Source organism: Sparassis crispa, assembly GCF_003851025.1.
Source record: "Sparassis crispa DNA, contig_000002F, whole genome shotgun sequence".
NCBI classification, from domain to species: domain Eukaryota; kingdom Fungi; phylum Basidiomycota; class Agaricomycetes; order Polyporales; family Sparassidaceae; genus Sparassis; species Sparassis crispa.
The window spans coordinates 1,807,052-1,828,817 of record NW_020939749.1 but is presented as its reverse complement, the minus strand read 5'-3'; the positions used below and the strand labels follow the sequence as shown (position 1 = coordinate 1,828,817).

Below are 21,766 nucleotides of genomic sequence, written 5' to 3'. Positions count from 1 at the left end.
ACCGCGCTCGAGCGCGAAAGGAACCCTTCCAAGACCGCGAGATGCAGCCAAGGCCAAGGCCAAGGCAGCGCCTGCCGGGCGCAGCGTCCGCCCGATATTGTGCCGATCGATCTGCCGCATGTTCCGCATCCGTCTCGTTCCGTCTCACAACAATTGCTCGACGAATGCGGTCGCAGAAAATCCACAGAGAAGAAGCAAGTCCACAGACTCGGAGTCCGAGAATCGCAGAGAGCCAGTACTATGTGCAAGCCCAACGCCCGATGGCCATCGACGGCAGGCCTGCGCGCGCTGTGGTCCACTGTGGGTGTGCACCCGTGCACGCCCCCGGTGGCCTGATCGCGAAGGCTCACGCGTGCGCTTCGAAGTTCTGCCCGATCGGACGCGTCGAGTGCGCCAGGCCAGCTGCAAACCGCAAGTACATACCAGCAGGGCCGTCACTCCGAGTCTCAGTCTCTCGCAGCCACAGACGCGGGAAAGACGTAATAATATTCAATTACAAGCGCTAGACGAGAAAAGTAGCCTGAAGCGGCTGGAACGCCAGCTCGTGTGTATGTACACGCATATATGGTATCTCGAGAACAAGAGCAGGCGAGCACCTTCGGCTTACACACAGCCCAGGGATGCGGGGGGATCGCAGCCAAACTCATGGTCACCGTGCTAGGGATGGGTTCCCCCATGCCGCAGTATAGCCTAGCATTTGGAATTAGCACGCAGACGATCAGAGACGCGGAGAAATCGCTGGCGCTATGTAGAAGCCGGGGAACGAAACACTCCGAGAGTCCCAACGAAGAGAACGGGGACGAGACCACTCCGAGGAGAGAACCAGGAAGAACAACCCGAGTACCATCGGGCGGCCGTGCATCGCGAGAACAGTGGTCAGGTTATACAAGGGTGAACACAAAAGACATTGACAGGTGCCAAAGGGGGGGCCGGTACTAGCAGATGGTGGCGCAAGACGACGGAGAACAACGCGAAGGTGGACAGAGACGCGGTGGCGCGGACCGCGCCAGTCGTTGGGGTGTGCGAGGACGTTCTAGTGAGGGTGCAGGCTCGCGTTGCAGAACCGAACAGAAGGCGAATGCGTCCGTTATGGACATATTGCTCTTCGGCACACGGCGGGCTGCCTTCGCGGAAAAGATTCCTGGACAAAGTGCCCCCTCCCGACTGACCGCTTGTTGCCGAGGATTCAGCGTCGCCTGCGCATGTATTTGTCGACGATCCTTGCAACTGGCGCCTGCATACTCGTAGCAGAACACATGTGAGATAGGTCATCCATATGGCATGCAATGCAGAAATGCCATATGATGATCAAGCCGGGGACATTACAGCCACGGTGCTGTACTAGGACGTGTGAGTGCAGGGGCGCGCACACTGCAGAACGCCGCGGAACCGCGTGTATGGGATCGTCTTCGTGAATTCGAAATTCTTACCAGAGCCCGCGACCACATTACGTCTGACATAGATCATCAAAGAAGTTTGTCACAAAAGGGACACCACTCACGAGCGCGTTTGGGCCTTCTGACGGGCTGAAAGAAAGTGGACGAATCACCGCGAGCGAGGCGGGAGCCAATACATGCGCGAGGATGGCGCCACGGAAGAGCACGCCATTGGGGCACGGGGGAGGGCGGTAGTGTGAATATGTTTCGCGCTACCTGAGCGAGGCCGCTGATTTGCTGATGAAAATACGATATGGCAAAGTCCTGACAGATTGATGCGACCCGCCGCGATTCGTTGGCCCCGGACTAATTGGGTGAAATTTGTAGAGGGGGCTCTGCAATCCAGGACCACCATGAGGATGTCGCCATAAGCGTGAAAAGAAATGAGGCCGTGGAGAGAGCCTGGCGAGGTACGTACGTGGGACTCTGGAAGACGGAAGATGGTCATGGGAGATGGACTAACACAACGAGCTCCTTGATCAGAGGGCGAACGTGAATTTGGTGGACAGCATGATTCCAGCCACCCAGTATATGTATCCGGTCCACAATCACATGCATTCTCTTCCCAATTTGGCTCCAGTCCTCCGCCTCTCAGGCCAATAGCGTCCTTGCCCTCTCATTGGCCAACCACATTTAATTCGACTGCAATCTCGGAAACGGGAAATTTAGCTAGAAATTTAACACAAATGGCTCTCGGCCGCAGCCGAACGCGGTGAGTTCAAAGTCCCGCCAATTCTCAAACCAACTTCCTCCTTCTGGCTGACGCTCAGAGGCTTTCCTCTTCACACGGGCAAGCATTCTACCGATCTTACGGCACTCTCCCAAGCACAGGAAACTGCTGTAACGCGCCAGCGCGTACATCTAGCTCCGTCGCAAGGAAGACACCGCAATGTTGGACATGAGCCGTGTCGGGGGAACTAGAAGATAGGGTTCAGCGCCGCATTGCGCTGCTTCTAGATACATCGGATGCTGTATTGTGAGGACGCAGGATAAGCAGGATAGGCAGGTGAGCACCCCTCTGCAGTTCGCACCCCGATTCTGCTGTAAACAGAGCGACGACCTCCCGATGCTCTCTCCCGATATCGTTGATTGCGATTCGGAGCCAATCGCACCATCTCTAATCCTAGCTTATCGCAATCTCACCCAGGAGCCTGGAGACGCGGTTCCGCCAGACTCATCCATGGACGTTGAACGGCGAACTCTGTCAACACACTGCGATGAGGTCTCGGATCGATCGTTGTTCCAGGGTGAGCCAATTCGCGTCCGGTCCAGCAATCGCTGCTTCGGACAGTTCCATTTGTGGTACTGATTGGAACTGCTGCAGCAGATATTTTGGCGCTCTGTAGAGACACCAGAAGGTTCACTGAATTTATTTCTAGCCCGTGCGGCGGTGCGACATTGCACAACTGTATCGTCCGTGCTCGGCAGCCTCAATAAATCGATTTTTTGCCCGGTCGAATTTTACTTATTTTTCTCAAGGTCGCGAGGCCGAACGCTTGCTTCAATTTACAGTCGGTCTTAAGAGGTGAACTGTTACACTCCACAAACATTATTACGAATCTAAAATGACTAGCTATCATCATGCGAGGCTCCCACATCCAAGCCGTCACCCAGACATGCAAAGTGGCTATTGGGAACCTTCAAATAAACCTGCCAACTAGCTGCAGCTGCCTGTGCATTGTAGGCGGCACAAGATGAGCATCAAAGTATTTATCATTGGGTTGACGCCCGCTGTACTTCGGAATTGGGACTCATTCGCCATCAGGCATGGCGCGCAAACCAGGAGTCTCCTTTGCGTTCAGACGGAATGACTCCTGTGGTTCTCGGGGTATCAGCCAAACCAGCATTGGCGTCGTAAGGAGCATATTGAGAAGTTCTGCCTCGGATGGATTGCTGAAATGATACTTCATCCATCGGGACTCCTCTATACGTCGGTGCATCAGCAGTCTCTGATGATGTCCTCGTCTGCAAGTAACCACGGGACAGACAGTGCTTCGGGAGCCGCCTTGGCAGTACTGGCGAGATATCTCTCTGCGTATCTTAACAGCTCATCCAGCGAATCGCCCGACTTGTCGCACGCGCTCTCTCCCGCTCGACTTAGTGGTGGGAGGGGCTGCAGTGGTAGCATCGGCGACCTAGATGCGGGTGTACTCGCAGGTGAGTCCTCTATGAGGATGGGCCAGTAGCCGCCAGTTTCCTGTTGGCGTCAGCTGTCGTCAGCTCATCTCTGGTTCTCTTTTAGGGTGTGCCACGTACCATCTCGTCATCAAGGAAGCTCAGGCGTTGCTCCAGATTGAATGCCTCTTCGTGGATGCCTCTCGCGTCGACTGATATCCAAACCTCTCGCTCTGGATCGACCGGTTCGCATATTCGCTGTGACCGGTGCGTATAGGGTGGTGTTGGAGGACGCTCAGTGCGTGGATCGTATCTCCTTTGGGATATATGTGAAAAGGAACGGAGGTCCAAGAACCACTGTTCATCCTCCTGTAATTCTTCGGGGCTCATAGTGGCGTTATCTGCCTCATCGTCGCCCCGTTTCAAACTTCTGACGAATACACTGCCCTGATTTCTTGCTAACGGGCTGTTGGCGTCGCATTCGTTCCACATCCTCGCGTACGGTGATCCTGGGGACAGGGCGACAGGGCTACCCGAGTATATGCTGGAATCAGATGACAGATATTCAGCCCAGCACGCGCCCCGCTGCGTACATGCGGTGTTCTCCATGCTCGAATACGGGTTTGGAGATGTGTCATCCCACGTCGTGGGTGGTACCAGACGGTAGTGTGCGCTGCCATCGTGTTCTGACGCTGGCGATCTTTCTGGCGACCAGAACACCTCTGCGCTATCTACTGGGATAGGATTGTGGATGGTGCCGAGGTGGTGGTAGTATCCTATCTGTGTTTCTGTGGTGAGTAGATCGTATGTGCTCAGTTTGTTTCTACTTACAGGCGTGTCTTGTTGGATGGTAGGAGCCTGTGCTTCCGCTTCCGGCTCCATGTTGATGTTGGCTTGCCAGAGTAGCACTGGTGAGAATCGTGCGGCTGGTAGCTGTGGTTTGGGCGCCAGGATAGTCTGGCTCGTTTCGTTTGCACGGCTCATTGAGGATAGGTCGAGGAGCAAGATGGGGTTTCAGTGAAGAAGGAATCAGTATTGACGGGATGCGTTTTATACTCTCCTTCACAACGCACAACATGCCTTGCGAGTGGCGTCGAGAGACCCACCACTTCTTTTCCATTGTCCGTGCGATGATGGCACCTCACGCGCTAGCGGCTTTGTTCGTGGAGGCAGTGGGAGTTGCGGCATTGATCGGCATTGATGCCAGTGGTTTGTTGTAGGGCACAAAACGTGGTGGGTGAGCCCTTTTGTGCTGGCTCTGGCCATCTGTAACTGATGGCCATTCACCAGCTACATATGTGTACTCCATCCTGCTTTATCCGTGTCGCATGCGTTTGCAAGGCGATGGTGATCGACCGGTCTGCACGAGTGAGGAAGGAAGATCACTGATCTCCATAGATATGTACAACCTCTAGGGTTAGGTGTTACACAAGGTGATTATCGCCCTTCTCGCCACCTATGTTAAGTTATAGCACTGATTACAATCAATCCTCTGCCGCCGATCCTACTCACCAGGAGTTACATTCGACATGTTCCTCTTACAGGACGATCGACGGCGGCAGTAGCCCTCTCTCTGCGAAGCGAAACATCCACTGTGTCAACTTCGCCACCCCATGATCCATTGTTACCCGGGGAGCTGTCTCGCGGCGACGCGGCTTCCTGCCATATGTTCTGTGAAGAGATACACAAACGTGTCGGCTTCAGTTCCTCGTCAGCTAGTATGGCAAGGTCGCGTGCATATCTGCCATATTCCTGCCACCAGAGCATTTCGCCGTCAGCTCAATTTCCATCTTTGCTGAGGGATTGCGCACCTTGTCACCACCGCGTGCACATCCTCGGATGTCTGTTTTGTCTTCACAGACGACCTCGTACGCTTCTATTAACGCCGTGGAGCCCAGCTCGCGCACACGCTCCATTGGGGCCGGCATGCGCACTTTAGGAGTGGTGTCCACAGGAGAGTCGTTGTCCACATCCAGAGGTAAGCTGGGATCCTTCGGGCTCGCAAGCAAAACCTCAGCGGTTTTAGAAGTCGACGCTGCAGTCGACCATGCAGACGACCATGCAGACAACGTGGACTCCGCGTCACACTCCGTCTCGCTGTCCGAGGAGCACGCCACCGGCACCTCGGAAAGCGGGCTCGTCACTGCGTTGTCTCGCTCCGCCTTCCACTGATAATACTTCTCGAGATCCCAAGTGTACTCCAATTGCGCGAGGACTGGCTCTTGCTCCGTCTGGTTTTGCGGTGTGGCCCCGAGGTCACGCACCGCCATGAACGGGATGAGGCTGCGGTCGAAACGGCTGGACTTCGACGGAAGGTGTGGAGTCCGGCAGACTTTCGCGCTGTGGACCCAGATTGGACTGAGGATGGTGTCGAGGTGGGCATCCTGCTGGTACTCGGTCTCGTTAATTATGCTTACCTCTAACACAATATGAAGCTCACATGCAGCTTGTACTTTTCCGAGTTACGGGGATAGAACCCGACGTTTACTCGTTTGAGTTGTACCAATGGCATGCTGTAGCTTGGACGGCCCATGGTCCCGCACGCTGTGAGGGAATGTGTTGATGGAGTTTGCTGAGCAGCGTGGCCGTGACAGAATGTTCAGTTGACAAGCCTTCGCTAGCGTCACTTGGTAACTAAAGGAATTTGCTGGTTTGCGTGCAGTGTGGTGGAGACGGAGATGCGGGGGCGGGGAGCAAGGTGAGTGAGCTGCTTAAAAGGTAAGTTGTCGTCAAGTGGCTCACGATCCGTCAGGCCGCCACTCGTATCCTCGAACAAAGAAATAGTTTGTTTCGCTCGGAATTGAGAGCTCTACCATCTGGCTCTCCCCAAGAACGTAGCAGTTCATGCATGTTCATGATGTTCGCGACTGGGAAGTACTCGCTCAGACGTTAACAAGCCCGCATTATCGAAGAGGGCGGGCAGCGTGACCGGTATCACGTTATTTCCATATCCGGATAATCCTGGCCTGAATGCGGAATCGCTTTTTGCCGTGGTCACAGGCGCTCCTAGTCACTTGCAGGTGCGAAATTTACCACCTGTATGTTCTCTTCAACCATCTTCTAGTTATATATATGGATTTCGTCGCCAGGTATAGATTGGACATCTAACAAGTTTTCCCTTGTGAACTAGATTTTCAAACGCTCTCCACCCAGAAGCAAGGACAACGGTGCAAGTAAGTACTCACATGGTGGCAGATTGGTTTCAAGATGTATCACACAAGAACAGAGTATTAGTTGAGCCATGTATCAAATGGCTGGATGGAACAATCTGACCATTCCACTGAGCTGCTTGTGTAAGGGAGCAGCTGCCAGTAAGTATGCGGGTTCTCCTCGGTCTCTGCCTTGTCATCCAACCACTCGCTTTCTCACCCGAAGATGGATGAGCGTTCGCCCAGAGGAGAGCCCGTCAGCTGTCCGTACGTGCCCTTCCTACCCTTTCCCCCTCATTTCGCTCACCCGCACCATGTAGCCCGTAGGAAGGTGACCATCCAGCACCTCACAAACTCTGTCACGCCGGTGTACCTATCACGATGCTCACCGCGTACAACTTCCCCGCTGTTCGTGCCTGCTACACTGTAGTGGTCCACATCTCCCTCTTTGGCGACTCTCTCGACCAGGCTGCGTCGGCCTCCCCCCCATCACTCCTCATCCTCGTGATCCACGAACGCCCTCCGCGGCGCGTTCGCCGTCGTCCTCGAAGCTGTACCCCACCCTCTCTCCGCCTCGCGCACCGACCATTGGCATCGACGCGAGCTGCGAGACGGACGGACGGGTGCTCGTGTGGGACGACGTCATGGGTGCCTGGGGCGGGCACCAGGCGAAGTTCGACCGCAGGTTTGCTAATTTCAGGGGCGCGATCGAGGGCGGGGTGAAAGGCTACTTGCAGGCGGTGAGGGATTGCAGCTTCCCCTCGCGGATGAGAGCTAAGAGTTGGGGGAGGGAGAGCTGAAGAAGTTCAGGCGATTAGTCGAGGAGGATGCTCCGCCGTTGTCGGGGAGACAGGGTCGTGATCATGAGTGAACACTCTGCACGCCTTTGTTGTTTGGGAGGTCCCTAGCCCACTCGTGGGTTGGTTCCATCGTAATGTGAGTGTACCCGCCTCGCATTTCATGATGCTAAAGTGTTGTCCTTCTGGCAGTCATACATCATGTACCGGCGCATACATGTACGTATATCATATATTGACACCGCATGAAAGCTGCTGTCAATCTATGTTCCCGAGTTCAGTACTAGTGTGAGGATAACCTGACCCCACTATATCCGCAAGGCTCTGTCCATTGCAAGTGAGTCTCCCGGGATTCAAGTTCATCGCACTTTACCCTGATCATTTCCTGTGCGACCACAGCATCTCGTGTGTGGAGCACAACTCGCGGAAGGTGAACTCGAGAGTCAAGCTGCCGCGCATACATCCGCATGCCTTCCTCCATTTTGGCTGCCCGGACCACAAGCTGCAGATCCTGTATGCGCTTTCTCCCTGCACGCCGACGCTGCCTCCACCGCTCGCGGCAGCAGTCCCATGCTACCCCAGTGCTCACGGTAGTAGTCCGGCGCTACTTCCACGGCTCGCGATAGCACTCCGACGCGGGTAAACCCGCTCTCGGTCGTCGTGGACTCTGCGACACCCAGATAAGAAGCCACCGAACTGCAGGTACGAAGATTGTACATGCGCTCTCTATCATCCCTGCAGGCCGATTGCTACCAACACTTCGAGCGAGAGCAGTCATCCTGCCGGGTGCATGAACCCGCTCTTGGCTGTTGCTGAGCATTACCAGCGACACCTGAGGAGTGGCTTCGGTCACTGATGCAGTGACGGTCCACGAGTTTCCTCGGGCCAATCTTTGTGCGTTCTTCATAATGTGGCTATTTTGTTCTCAAATCTGCCAAGAAGACGCCCAAGGAAGATGCCAGAGGATCTGGTTACATTCCTCGCCATGAACCTCGCACCACCATCTGTCTCATTTGTTTCTCCTCTTAGGGATGCTACTCGAAAGCCGGTCGCAATTTGGACGCGTGCAGAGCGCAAGGACAGCACAGATGAATGCGCCCTCTGCAGGTAGCTGTTCGATATGCCAGAACGACTCCACCACCAGACACGGTCGTTGAAAGTTCTTTACGACGCTCGACATGTGCTATTGAACACCTGGACGAGGCTGCCGCAGCAGTGGTGGCGAGTGACTTGGTGCATCTCACGTCCTCTTCTCTGGATTATCGACAAAACTTGTCCGATGCGGCCGTCTCCACACTGCAACGTATCCAATATGTTATCGGCACAGCCATCGGATTCACTGTTTCGTTTCAGCTACGAGGTAGCTGACAAAGTGCCTGCTTCATGGCACCACCTTCCACAAGCGGGACAATTGTGCAAATGGTCTCCTTGTGATGGCTCGGAAACTCACATGCTAGCTGGTTTCAGAAAACTTAACTTGCCAGTGGGTGGGGCAAGGGGGTGCAACGAGTGTTAGTTGCGTCGGTTAGTTGACTCAAAAACAAATTCAGATTTGCCCGCTGGCTGGATTGAACAACCGACCTCACCATTCCTTTCCCTGCTTACGTAAGAAGGTAGTACGAGTGGCGCGCTCTACCACTGAGCTAAGCGGGCGTTGTCAAGAATTGTTAAATGAATGCGAATAACGGGGATCAGAACAGAGGAGGAGAACCATACTAGAATTGAGTGTGAATCGGAATTACTTAGCCTGAGACGCGTAGACGCGTCAGGGATTCAAAAGCGGTCCATACGTAAACCTTGCAAGATGGGGCAACGCTCGTGCTCTGCGCCATGTAGAGGGCACTCGCTTGCATTGTGTACACTATTCAATAATCCGTCTGGTAGTATTCAGCACTGGAGGCGGAAGGACAATCGTACACATTGACACGCGACTACACAACCAACACAAGAGCGATCCAAGGTTCGAAGACGGTAGAACTGGGGATGAAATAACAGTACGCGCAAAAGGGGATCAACTCGGGGTGATAATACAAGAAAAGGAAAAACTGGAGAAAGGATGCGAAGGGATACTCCACAAAGGCCTGAACGCGCGCAGTACATGTGCCGGGCGACCAGAGCGAGCCAGATAGCCGAATCTTGACAGCCGGATAGCGTGGACTGTATGCACGAACAGTTGAATTCCAGAGCAACCCGCGGCTTCGGCGAGGGAACCACGAGTTGGGCCGTTCAAGCTACCTTGTACAGGGGGATCACAGATCCACCCATCCCTCTCTTACCCCGCGTGGTCGACAGTTACCTTGAAGACAGAACGAGGCACCTCTGTCCTCACTCTCTTCGCGTCGCCATTACCAGCTGGCTGGAGTTCACAGCCATCTTCGAGTTCCTCCGAAGATCTCTTGCGTAGTCGTGCCGGGGAAGATGTGGGGCTGACATTTACCGGCGAGAATGACCCTTCTCTGCGAGGCCGCTTCGGAGGTGTCCCGCCTCGCTCGCTCAAGTCCTTGCCTTCAACACTTTGCACAATGGCTTCCGCAAAAGCTTCGGCGTCAAGTTCCCTTGAGGATCGCTTTCGAGGAGTGACTCGACAGGCAGAGATTTCCGACAGAGATTCTGGAATGGAGGTATCGTCTCCTTTCTCGGATTCACCATCTTCTTCTGGGTCTTCCTCTTCTTCTTCCTCCTCCTCCTCCTCCTCCTCTTCTTCATCCTCCTCTTCTTCTTCAGCGCGTGCTGGAGAAATTCTGATAGAAACAGGCTGCTGCGGCACTGGCTGAACACAGGGTGAAACCTGTGGCGGCGGTTGGCTTGGAACGATGTTTCCGGCCGCAATATTGGCCTTCAAGACTGCACGTTCACAGACGGTACACCTGCATTGGTAGAGAGGCGCGCATGCCTCTCTCCAGGCCTGAAAGGGGCAAGTCACAATAAATTAATGAACGGTGTACTATCAGGAGAAGTAGAAGAACGCACGGCATTGAACGCCTCCAAGCTGTACAGCGGCATGTGAGCCATTGTGACCGGTATATAGGGAATCGGATGCAAGATCTGGGGAGACTTGAGCACCGGGAAAACCGCGATTGGAAGAACGGGAGCAGAAGGCGCAGTGGGGGAAGACAAGCAATCATCGTCTTTAATACCTCCACTCGGCGGAGGGGACGGCGTGGTCTGCAGCGTTGTGGTCGACAGCACTGGACTTGTTGTATGGGAGCCGTCCGATCTAGAGGAGGAAGAGGACGCGTCATCATCCTTCGCTCGCTCTCTGTCGCGCCCATGCTCGCGCCTCGCATTCGCCCTGCGCTCCAGCCAGTCAACGCCGTTGAACCACACGCCTTCATCTCTCAATTCCTGCATAACGTCCTCGGGCGTCATCCTCGCGGCCTTCATCGTTGGATCCACACCGTCAGCCGTGCATTCGATGACCAAACGCCTCACGATGTTATTCATCGGAGGCAATAAAATCTCCCTCATTTGCCGTATGAACGCCTTGTAAGCCTGTTCGCAGAGGTGGAACGAAGGAGGAACCGGTGCTCTGAGCGTTTTTGGCCGGGGATGTTCCAACTCCTCGCCGTCCGCAACGGCCTCGCTCTCGCGATCCTCTAAAGCTCCACTGTATATTGCCCCTCTATTCCAGGGGCATGGATGTTGAGCGGGCACGTCACCAAACTTGCTCCTGTCGGTGTAACCGTACCACTGATCGGCAGGACTGATCCAATGGCCGTCCAGGATGCGGTTTCTTGCCCAATCGTTGATCGCGATCTCGCGAATGCCTCCCGCATCTTCCGTGATGCTCATTAACTCTGGGTCGTCTGCATCGCTCACATCCTCTTCGCTGGTATATTCCTCCCCAGCCTCGGCCCTAGACACGAACCGCGATGCGGCAACGGCTTGCTTCAGCATGTCGGCTAACTTCGTGTTCGTTCGTAGCCAATGTTTCTCCCGAGCGAGGGCGATGACATCGCCGATTGTACCTTCTCCAAGGTCAATGAATGCCTCCAACGACTGGCGCGCCTCCCAGTCGGGACACTCCCAGTCAGTGCCTCCGACGGCCTCCCGATCGGCTGGGATGTGTTGCACTCGTCGCCAGAGCCACTCGGCTCTACAAAATCGGCATGTCGCCTCTACGCCTGGCCAAGTCTCTTCGTCCTCATTCTCGACGCAGAAGACTGACGTTCCTTGGGCAAATTCTGCCTCTCCCTCCGATGCGGGTGCTTCTCGCAAGCAAACCCCGCAGTAAGTGGTCTTCCTATGCTCGCGACATGTGACGATGCTTCCTAATGTTGGAGTCAAAAGCTGTCGTTTGGCGTAGGCCAGGCCGTTATTTGTGTATGGCACGTTAATTCGGCATACCATACACGAGGAGCACCGAACTGTCTGGAAATGATGGTATGGAGTGACGCGTAGGGTTGCGGCATTGGTCGAACCGGCTGTGGCGTTGGATTGTACGAACGCGCAATGCCCAAGGACGTTGTGCGGGTCGATAACAGTGAGCGCATGTTGCCAGAACAAGTGATGCTCCACTGGTGACAAAGATGAATGACAAGCATGGCATAAGCAAAGAAGACATACGAGCCAACCCCCACGACGGACAAAGGCACATCAACTTCTCGAGGTCAAGCGCCTGGCGCAAGACCAGGAATACGAGGCGCGAGGGCCACAACTCCCGCATTTCCCAAGTATTTGGAGGGCGAATGGCTGTTGTGACATCGAGCAGATAGAAAGTAGCGATAAGTCTTTGGATACAAGAATCAGTGACGAGTGGCGCGAACGAGAATGGGCAAAATGAACAAAAGCGGACCTGATTATTTCGTGGGGTAGCTGCTGCCATGATCTGGTGTATTTTCCCTTGTAGACTATGGCTCCGTCGCGGGTGGACGAGGAGAGAGACATGGAGTTCGACGAGGAGGACAAGTTGACGGTGGCCATTGCGGCGTCACAGTATTGTGGGTGGTGACAGATCGCGACTGAGCGGTGTCACAACGCACCCGTCAAGCCACTCCCACTTTCCCACGCACGGACCACCCCTATTATCCCCCCGCTTTTCCAACCCAATTTGCTAGAAATAAATCACGGTCGTCGCTGCTGCTACATCGACGTTGGAACAACCACTGGTCTGATTGAGGTCGTTCAGCCTCAGCCCTGCTCATTCTCCGACGCGCTTTTCTTGCGACGTAATATATTCACGATCGGATAGTGTAGGCGGATCTTCCGGATCCATAAGATCTTTGACAAGATTGTGGCGCGAAAGTACTTGCGCGGAACCACTTCCAGCGAGCTGTCTTGCTTAAAGTCGCTGAGTATTTTATCTTCACGATTACAGGAGAGCCACCTGGATACATCGACGAATTAGCGTACTTGAGTTTCATCTCTATCGGTGAGCGGAAACCAATCGTTGGTGTCTTAGCTCGGCGCTCCGTTCTTTCTCACCGCACGACCTACCTTGAAGCCTGAATAGCTAGGTAAAATTGCGCGCTATCTTTAATGTTCGGCCTCTAGATCTGTCTTATTATTTGGGGAAATTTTTCAAATGTGAGTATTCCTGACCTTTTGAGATTGTTCTTCCTGGGTTGGACGGCACCTGGCCAATTTTATTCATGCTGTCCCATTGTTAAATCAATGAACTTGAATCTGCACAGGCTTCTATCAGTGGATCTCTTGATTCCGGATTCGTATTTTGGGCGTGGCTTCACTGGATCTTCTGTCGCTGTCTGGTCTCCTATCGTGACATATATCCTTGCTACGTCCTGCAATACATTCAAGTTGACTTCAGACTAGGAGAGCCGTCTTATGTCAACGACAATGCGCTGAACCTCCGTTTCCGAGGGCAGAAGTGAGGGCTTGGCCAAATCTTGCCTGACAACTTGAGACGTGTCTTCTTACACTCGGACTTGGAGTCAAGAGGCAGGCAGATCGTCGGAGCTATGGTTGTGGATCTAAGTACTGAATGAGCTCTCATCCTGATTGTCGATGTGTGAGTATTTGTTACGACTTGTTTGTCCTCGTGTTCCTGCCTTGCCTGCACAGCATGCAAACCCGATGCGAGTTTTCTCGCATATCGTATCTTTGGCTAGGACGGGTTACGCACCCCGGCTTCTTGACGGTGATTTGCTATAGGGCCATGCGCAGGACTTGTCAGCCCTTAGTGCACGCATGAACGAAGACAGCCGCTTCTCCGCAGAGTGGGTCACGTATTACGAATGACATGTTGCGGTACCAGTGGGCTTGGTTAGCTTCATCTTTCCTGTGCCGACATACGGACGGATTCCGTAGCGGTCTTATTGAGAACCGCCACGGATAATTGACTCCTATCTGCGCCTTGGGACGAAGTGTCGAGAAATTCAACTCAAGAACTCGAACAGTGACAATTCAGGTATGGATCAAATTTGCGGTGCGTTGGAAGTACTATTCTTTTCTATCCTGCTGAGATGCTGTTCGCGTAGTGAACCCAAATGACCCCGCTCAAAACTCTAGATGTTCCAGTTATGGTCATCGTTGACGTTCACACGCTACAGCAGCGGGAGTGAATGATACGGTCAAGCCTCTGTGCTTCCGTGTATATCACGTTCGTACGTATATGTAAAGGTGTAGAGGATGAATTGAACTCCTGGCAAGCAGGTTAATTGGACGGGGACTTGCCCAGAAACTCAACTATTCCCTTTATGCAGCATGTTCAATTGCTATTCAATAGCTCCAGCCTTCGCAGAACCGAAGTACGTACGCCTGCCTTGGTCGAAGTAAGCATCGTGCTGTAACGTATCATCGGTCACCTGCAGGGTCTTCCTTCCGAGTCTGCTCTGAGCGAACGTCCCTTTCATAAACATTCTATTACACCGCAACTGTGATGCAATCAGGTGTGGGCTCATGACATCCGTTAGACAATCGACGAAAGTACAGGAATCAAATATCAGCATGTTCGTGCTTCCTACGTCGCCTTCGCTTCTTTGCCGTATGGGTACTCTGTTGCACAACATCTGCCTCCCTGTCCACCACTGCGGCCGAGACATCCTCCTCCACATGCGGTATTTGTCGCTTTCGCTTGCGCAACTCCTTCCTTGCTTCAACCTCTTCTGTGTTTTGGTCGACAACATCTGTAGTTTCTACCACCAATGTCGCTCGCTCCTTTAACCGCTCCTTCTTACCCCTTCGCTTCCTTGCGTTGTCACCTACGCCATCTTGTCCCTGTGGATCAAAACCACGTTCCTTCAACTTTGCTTTGAGCTCCTTCAACCTCGATGTACGACTCGCATCCCAGTGCTTGCCCTTTCCTTCCTTGCGATACGGTGCATACTTCTTGATGCCCATATACGAGTTCAACTCCGCGTCGGTTGCCATCAATACCTCGACAGGCGATAGGGCGAAAGACTGCGGTTCCACTTTGGCGTATTTGAAACGTGTAGGTAAATCCCCAACCTAAAAGGTGGTGAATAATCATGAAAGGTACCCTTGCGAGTACCCACGCACCATGTCGTTAAATTCCAATTCGTACAGCTCATCCATGTACTCGTCTAGCTTGCGCTTGCGCATCTCTTCTGTGCCATCCCACTCCTCATCGTCAAGATCTCTGTGGAGACGCTCGACCTCTGCATCCATCTCGTCCACGTCGACCCCTCCTTCGTCAATCACATCTGCAGGTTTGTCTTTCTTCTTCTTTTTCTTCTTTTTTGACTTGGACTCGGAAGGCTCTGAAGGTACAATATTGTCGATGTCGATCTCATCATCCCACTGGGGTTTCTCTTCGTCTACTGCATCCGCATCGTCGTCATTACCATATAGACCCGTCATCTGGCGATCATGCGTATCCGGGTCCCAGTCGCCGTCGAGGTCAAGTACCTGCAGCGCTGCAGAAACATAAAACATGCGCTCAGTATAAAATTTCGGTAAATGTTAGAATATTTGTTGACCTGCAGTGTCCTCGAGGTTTTTGCCACCTTCCTTCCCAATTTTTTCTAGCTTCGCACGGAGCTCCTTCATCTTCAACGCTTTTAGTCTCTTCACCTCTTCCTTCTTCTTCAACAATTCTTCCTCTTTCCTGGCTATGCGTTTCTCTCGTGCTTCCTTTCGCGATGTATCTTCGCGTCGGACTAGCGAGGGAAGATTCCTAGGATACCGCGCAATAGTTGCTGCGTCTCTGGAGGTAAATGGAGACTTAAGCATCTGGAGAAAACGAGTGCGAGAGGCACACGAAGGTATACGCACGGTTCCTCGAAACGGAAATTATACGAGCTCTCGAATCGATCCACAACCTCGTCAAACTCGTCCTCATCCAGCTCTTCACTCTGCGCATCCGCGCCAGTACCCTCTTGCTCTTCCACTTCATCTTCTAAATCCGAGTCAGCAGTAGAAGTACCGTTTGCCTTGCCCTTGCCCTTCTTGGATGCAGTAATCTCACTGTAGGTCGGGAGCCGACGCGCCGAGCGGTCAACCCAACCGCGATTCAAGATGTAGCTAGCCAATTGTTCATACTGTAAGATTGATGAGCACCTGAGAGTCAAAATCTCTGTACGCACTTTATGAGGAACTCCTGGCCTTCATCCTGCTTGCTTTTCTTCGTCTTCTCTTCGCCTTTCTTCTTCTTCTTGGACCTTTCAGCTTCATCCGCAGAACCAGATGGCACGCCTCCGTCTTCTTCGATCGTGACGATATGGGTCAAGTCCTCACCGACCTCCTTCTCCAGGAAAGCACGATACTCCTCTTTTTCCCGCTCAAGCTCGTCTTTTCCCTTCACTCGAGGGACTAGAAGGTCATCGCCGTCACTGTCTTCGTTGACCGCAGTGTGGAATGCAGCAATGGTCTCGCTTCTCAAGACAGCCTGCTCTTCGTAATGCGTAAGAGGCTCCGGAGAAGGTGACGGGGATTTCGAGTCGAGAGCGGAAGCCAGTGCGTGCTGGCGCATCGTGAGGGGCTTCGACTGCAATGCGGTTCAGTATGGTATGAAAAGGATGATATGTAGTATGTAACTACCTTGTTTTTCCGTGTGTGCACGGAGATCGTCGCGTCGCCAGTCTTCTGCTGCTCCTCTACGGGATATATATAATCAATAGATACGCAAATGTAGTAGAACACACCTACCCTCGAAAACATCTATGTCCTTCTCATAAATTGCAGGGTCCTTTCTCCTGATGCGCGCAAGCGTTCTTAGGATGGCTGCGTCCATAGCGGGTGTGAGTTCCTCCCCATCCTCGTCCTCCGACTCTGCATCTTCCGAATCTTCCTCGGACTCTACATCATCCTCGTCGACATCTGACCCGTACTTCTCCTTGACTGCCCTCTCGTGAGGTCAAATTCTCATAGAAGTGTGTGCGCGCTCACGTTTGGCGAGCTCTTCGCGCTCTTTTCCGTACTGATACGCCTTTGCATAGTGCTCACTGATGGTAAAAGTGTGGATGTCTTCAGTGTCAGAGCCTTCCGACAGCATGGTGGAGCCCAGGGGGCAGTGAAGATCTGCAGAGGTTTTCAAGCCACATCATGCGCACGTGATTGACGCGTTCATGTCAAGCGCCCATTCTGACTGAGCGCACGACCTCCTTGTCTTCTGCACTAATCTTTGGAACACGCAACATGGCATGTACTTTTCTCTCAAATCGAGGTCCTAGTCTGAACTAGCTACTTATGGCTATCTTGTGCTATGCTTTATATGTAGGCCTCGCTGCACTTCTGTTCCGAATGCAACAATCTGTTGTATCCCAAGGCTGACGAGCAGCGTCGCATCATGGTCTATGCTTGTCGCATATGCCCCTACGATGAGATAGGCGAAAACAGTTGTGTGTACAGGAATGATTTATTGACTGTGACAAAGTGGGTGTTTTTTGTGTTTGACTGGCCTGCCGTGTGACATGCTCTTCTGTGATGTATGCAATACCCCTACAATGACGGGTTATTTCTTGGCGCATTGATGAGCAATAAATACGCTGTGTTTTTTCAGAGTTCTGACTCTTTTATATAGAGAACAAGTTGGCGTGACGACGGACCTAATGAACGATCCAACACTGGTGAGTCAGAACCGGATTATTCATCGTCGCAGCCTCAATTTCGCACATAGGCCCATTCAAACATGCAATGCCCAAAATGCGGTAATAATGAGTATGTGGTCGTTCCCTATTCTGCTGTGGATCTATTGACCGCTTGCCACGTTGCTCGTCTGTCTTCTTATCTTCGCAGCGCCGTCGTCTTCCAAGACCAGTCAAAGCGAAAAGAAACCCGCATGATTCTCTTCTATGTTTGCACGAGGTGTAACCATAATTACACGGATCCGACACTCCCCAAACAAGATTTTGAAACGGAATAATACTCGGGTACATGAAGGTACATATGATGGCGGTGGATGGTGGGGTCAGCTTTCCTTTTTCCTCTGGCAACGTAGATGCATTTTACTACTGCTAAAGACATCTTGTACGATATAAAAGGTACTCATATACTTAATATTTCCGTGGAGGTCGTCCTGTATACACGTCATCGAATAACACTTGTGTAGCGGCGCTGCATTTGTAGCCCTGCTAAAGCAACTAGTGCAAGACCCTCTCTCCAAAGGTTGTTGTGCCGAGACTAGTCCGCTGATCGGACACGGATTTCCTGAGGCATGAAGCTTTGAAGGTCGAAGCAGAATGTCTACTCTGCCTGGGGAGACTAGTCCGCTGCCAACCTGCGATTGGCGGCTCCCGGACAGCTCACGGCTCAAAGATGCTTCACCAGCACCACTCACACTACGCCATCCACTCGCCAGTGAGAGGCAGAGTCGTACATGTGCAACACCTTGCAAGCGGATATCTCCCGAAATATGAACAGAACCCCGCTCTGGTCGGGAGCTAAGTCATGCGGAATCGCCGAAAGGTAGGTAGGTAGAAACAACGCCGAAAGAAGTGTCGGAACATCCATACAATTGAAGAAACTGTATATGTCAGAAAACCATAGCGGATGTCTAGTCCTCGCCTACCTCGACTCGATCATACGAGCAAATCGAGTAATTATAACCGAACGCAACACCAACTCACACTTTCGAACCCTTTCTAAATCACCACCAAGGCTACCAAAGGTGTCAGAGCTCATCGCGGGGATAGCGGTTGCGTCCTGCATCCTGCGGTCGGGACAGAGCCGGCTGGAAAGGCTCCAAGAAACGCGCCGTATTGACATCAACGTACCAGCCATTAAACACGAGCTGCGGGTCTTGATGTCCCTGCATGGGCCGCCCCTCCTGCCAGGCTATCGGATTGCGTGGATCCGGGCTAGGTCCCAGGTACGAGGAGGTAAGCAGCCCAGAATCCATCATCGACCTGACCCGCAGCCTCGCTTCAGCGAACAGCATGTTGTACGAGGCCATCCTCTTCTTCTTCTTCTCCCTCTTGTCAATGTAATCAAGGATGGCCAAGGTCCATGGATCCCTAACGTCTCCGACCTTGACAGCCTTAACGTTGATTTGAGTGTCGAAGCATGCTGATAGGAGGATGCCAGATGAGCGTCTGCGAAGGTCGAGCATACCGCCACCGAAACAAGCGGTGCAAAGCATTGTCAGATTCGCACTCTGATGCAGGTTCTATATGTTGAGTGAGTAATCTGATATCGAAGTTTGAATTAAGGTTGACTTGCTCACCTGCTGGACGGTGTCCGCAATCCAGTCGTCATGAACAAGCTCTGCGTTCTGACCATCCTCTGTCTCCGCAAACTTCCAAGATTCATCGCGCCCACGTTCATTCTCGTCATTCCCATACAGGGGAACACCGTGAGCATCGACATATAAGAAACGGATGTCGCCAGGCTTGGTGTCTTTGAGTAGTGCAGTGAACTTGCTCTTGAACTGCTCAGCTGTCGGCGCTTCCTGGCCTCTCTTGGTCAGTCTCGGGCGATCCTTAGGCTCAGCATCATAATATAACATCTCGACATTGCTGATGCCAAAACCGAGAGTGTCGACGAGCATGTCACGAACCCTGTGAATGCCTTCATCGACGCCGACATCGTAACGGATAATGAGTGCCTGTGATATTGGACGATGAACTCAGCACGACAGTAATGTGGAACCAGCCATTGCCGACCTTTTTCTTCTGCAGGAGGTCATTGGCCAGCTGCAAAGTTATGTGTTCGGATTTCTCGTCATGGTGACCGCTCATTGTCAAGGTAATCCTATCTCTGGTCCGATCCACCTCCCCATCGAACCTGTAGAAGGTCACCGGTATCCCGAGAGTCTGCGCATCGCCGGTAAAGGGACCCGCCGTGACATCGAGAGTACCCACACGGTCGCGGTTAATCTTTTTCCGGCCGTCAGCATCCTCCATCCATTGCCAATACACGCAAATGGGATCGCCTCCATTGAATGTGGCGGGAACGATGACAGTAAGCATCTCGTCGATAGCGTAGTTACGCCAAGAAAACTTCCCGGTGTACACAAGGCACCTGGGAGTGAACGGAGGCTCCTTGTAACTGAGCTGTAAAACCATGGGGTCTGACCTGGAACCGTTCGCGTCGCGCATCGTGAGCGTCAGTGTCTCTTCATCGGCATCCTGAGCGCCCTCAAACTTGTAATAGTGATCATGGAAAAATCCGATATCCCTGGTCACCGTGACGCTGTCAATGGTCCCATTGAGGGAGACCATCACTTTCTCCTCCCCAGATTCATCTTTAGTCCACTGCCAGAATGCAGAGACAGGTTCTCGCAGATCAAAGGTTGTCGGTAGAACGACCGTAATTGCCTAGTCCACTGCGTAATGCAGAAAGTTGAGTTTTCCTCTGTATATGAACATCCTGAAACGGAATTGTTAAGCAAAAGGCTCTCAGCTCTTGTTGACTACGTACACAGGTGAAGCTTGGAATTCAACTTGGGGAGTAATTCTGCACAGATGCGGAAGAGATATCAATTGAGATGGAGAAGTGACGGACGAAACCTCACCAAGGCTGCTATCATACATCCTTCAGAATTGAATTCATACTGCGCTCGAACCTTCTGCACACATCTGAGGTAGAGGATCGCTAGGAAGCAATCATATTGTAGCCATTGGACAACCCCAAAATCGCTCCACGTGTAGGTGCGCGTGGGGTGCGCACTTTGTGCTGAATTAAACGGGCTTCCCGTGCATTCACGCACTATTGCGATCGTTGCTTCGGCATCGTGCATCGCAGCAGGTGGTCCGTAGCAGTGACGCGTGTTAGTTGGCCTACAGAGCTCTTATCGGCCTTACAACTTCAGGTAATGTCGCCAGATACTCACCTGAATTACCCCATGCACTCACTACGCGCCATGCGCATCCACAGGTGGCACGACACCGATCTGCGAACTCCACACATTGTGAATCTGCTGTACATACCTTTTCGTAAATAGCGGACGCTACCGGTTGCTGCGTGGAGCTGCTGCTACAACGCCGGTGAACACGTAACAGCGCACCTCCTCATGAGAAGTTGTGTATTTATGTGAGCCCAGATCTTTACAGGTCGGCGTTGGGTCGGCGCGCACCCGGCCGTGTGGATCGATGGATGCGCAGTCACGGTCGCATTCATAGGTCCGCCACTCAGGCTGCTGGCATTCTTCACCTGCATCCGGCCGTGGACAACCCGTTTATTATTCAAAAACCGGGATTGACTGTGTTAAAGAACTTCCTAAGAAGTATGGGGTAAATACTAAACCGTCAACGGATATTGATCGACACTCTTGAGGATTTCTCCTGCACTACATCATGCAGGCACCATTGCATATCGCCGCCAAATTGAGGGATATGCTTCCCTAGCACTGCGTGGAATGTGACACGAAAAAAGAGAGTTCGGTAGATAGAAGTCGTCCTTGTCGCTGCATGGCAGCAAGGACATCAGCAAAAGCGGGAAATTTTTATGTAAGGTTACACCAGTTACATCGGGGTAGCAAGGGTTGTGTAAGTTACACAGGACTAGTAATATTTAAACTGATTTGTAATCACAGTAAAGGTAGTAGAGGTCTATAAAGAAGATAACATAGAACAGAAATTGATACACAAGTTAGAACAAAAATACATGTCGACAAAGAGTTGTCGAGCGATGTAACCCAAGTCAAACGTTGCTCACCAGGTTACACAGTCGGAAGAACTTCTAGACGCCTAGCACTCTCCGCAGAACTCGCTCCGAGTTGCTCTTGCATCGTTCATATTCAGGCCCCCGGGTACCGCACCAAATGCAAGCATTAAGGCAAGGCTCTTGTCCAGGCCACAGTGAAAAGATCCGAAGTTGTTTCGAGGCAATTCTGAGGCAATCTGAGGCAATTCTGAGGCAAGTCTCGATGCATCGCGACTACCGTCCGCCGACAATTCTCGCCACCCTCACT

At 52.6% G+C, this 21,766-nt stretch overlaps 5 protein-coding genes and 1 non-coding gene across 6 annotated transcripts; 1 reads left to right on the top strand and 5 right to left on the bottom strand.

The window, feature by feature from the left end:
• Window positions 1-3,375: 3,375 nt before the first annotated feature.
• Window positions 3,376-4,535, bottom strand: SCP_0306140 (hypothetical protein; the record flags this gene model as incomplete). Its single annotated transcript, XM_027756005.1, has 3 exons — window positions 3,376-3,633; window positions 3,693-4,331; window positions 4,383-4,535. 3 exons carry the CDS (start codon window positions 4,533-4,535, stop codon window positions 3,376-3,378), a joined length of 1,050 nt encoding a protein of 349 aa, XP_027611806.1.
• An 855-nt stretch (window positions 4,536-5,390) lies between these two features.
• SCP_0306130 (hypothetical protein) lies at window positions 5,391-5,723 on the top strand (the record flags this gene model as incomplete). The annotated part of the gene is made up of 2 exons (XM_027756004.1): window positions 5,391-5,529; window positions 5,578-5,723. 2 exons carry the CDS (start codon window positions 5,391-5,393, stop codon window positions 5,721-5,723), a joined length of 285 nt encoding a protein of 94 aa, XP_027611805.1.
• Window positions 5,724-9,050: 3,327 nt separating this feature from the next.
• SCP_t0306120 lies at window positions 9,051-9,150 on the bottom strand. Its single transcript has 2 exons — window positions 9,115-9,150; window positions 9,051-9,086 (listed from the first exon to the last, which is right to left on the bottom strand). It is a non-coding gene; the product is annotated as a tRNA-Thr (tRNA).
• Window positions 9,151-9,769: 619 nt separating this feature from the next.
• SCP_0306110 (hypothetical protein) lies at window positions 9,770-12,420 on the bottom strand (the record flags this gene model as incomplete). The annotated part of the gene is made up of 4 exons (XM_027756003.1): window positions 9,770-10,402; window positions 10,468-12,014; window positions 12,064-12,227; window positions 12,293-12,420. 4 exons carry the CDS (start codon window positions 12,418-12,420, stop codon window positions 9,770-9,772), a joined length of 2,472 nt encoding a protein of 823 aa, XP_027611804.1.
• A 1,971-nt stretch (window positions 12,421-14,391) lies between these two features.
• SCP_0306100 (Protein kri1) lies at window positions 14,392-16,909 on the bottom strand (the record flags this gene model as incomplete). Its single annotated transcript, XM_027756002.1, has 8 exons — window positions 14,392-14,904; window positions 14,956-15,332; window positions 15,396-15,622; window positions 15,691-15,939; window positions 16,002-16,402; window positions 16,456-16,511; window positions 16,564-16,755; window positions 16,804-16,909. 8 exons carry the CDS (start codon window positions 16,907-16,909, stop codon window positions 14,392-14,394), a joined length of 2,121 nt encoding a protein of 706 aa, XP_027611803.1.
• Window positions 16,910-18,526: 1,617 nt separating this feature from the next.
• SCP_0306090 (hypothetical protein) lies at window positions 18,527-19,952 on the bottom strand (the record flags this gene model as incomplete). Its single annotated transcript, XM_027756001.1, has 3 exons — window positions 18,527-19,021; window positions 19,079-19,459; window positions 19,518-19,952. 3 exons carry the CDS (start codon window positions 19,950-19,952, stop codon window positions 18,527-18,529), a joined length of 1,311 nt encoding a protein of 436 aa, XP_027611802.1.
• Window positions 19,953-21,766: the final 1,814 nt, after the last annotated feature.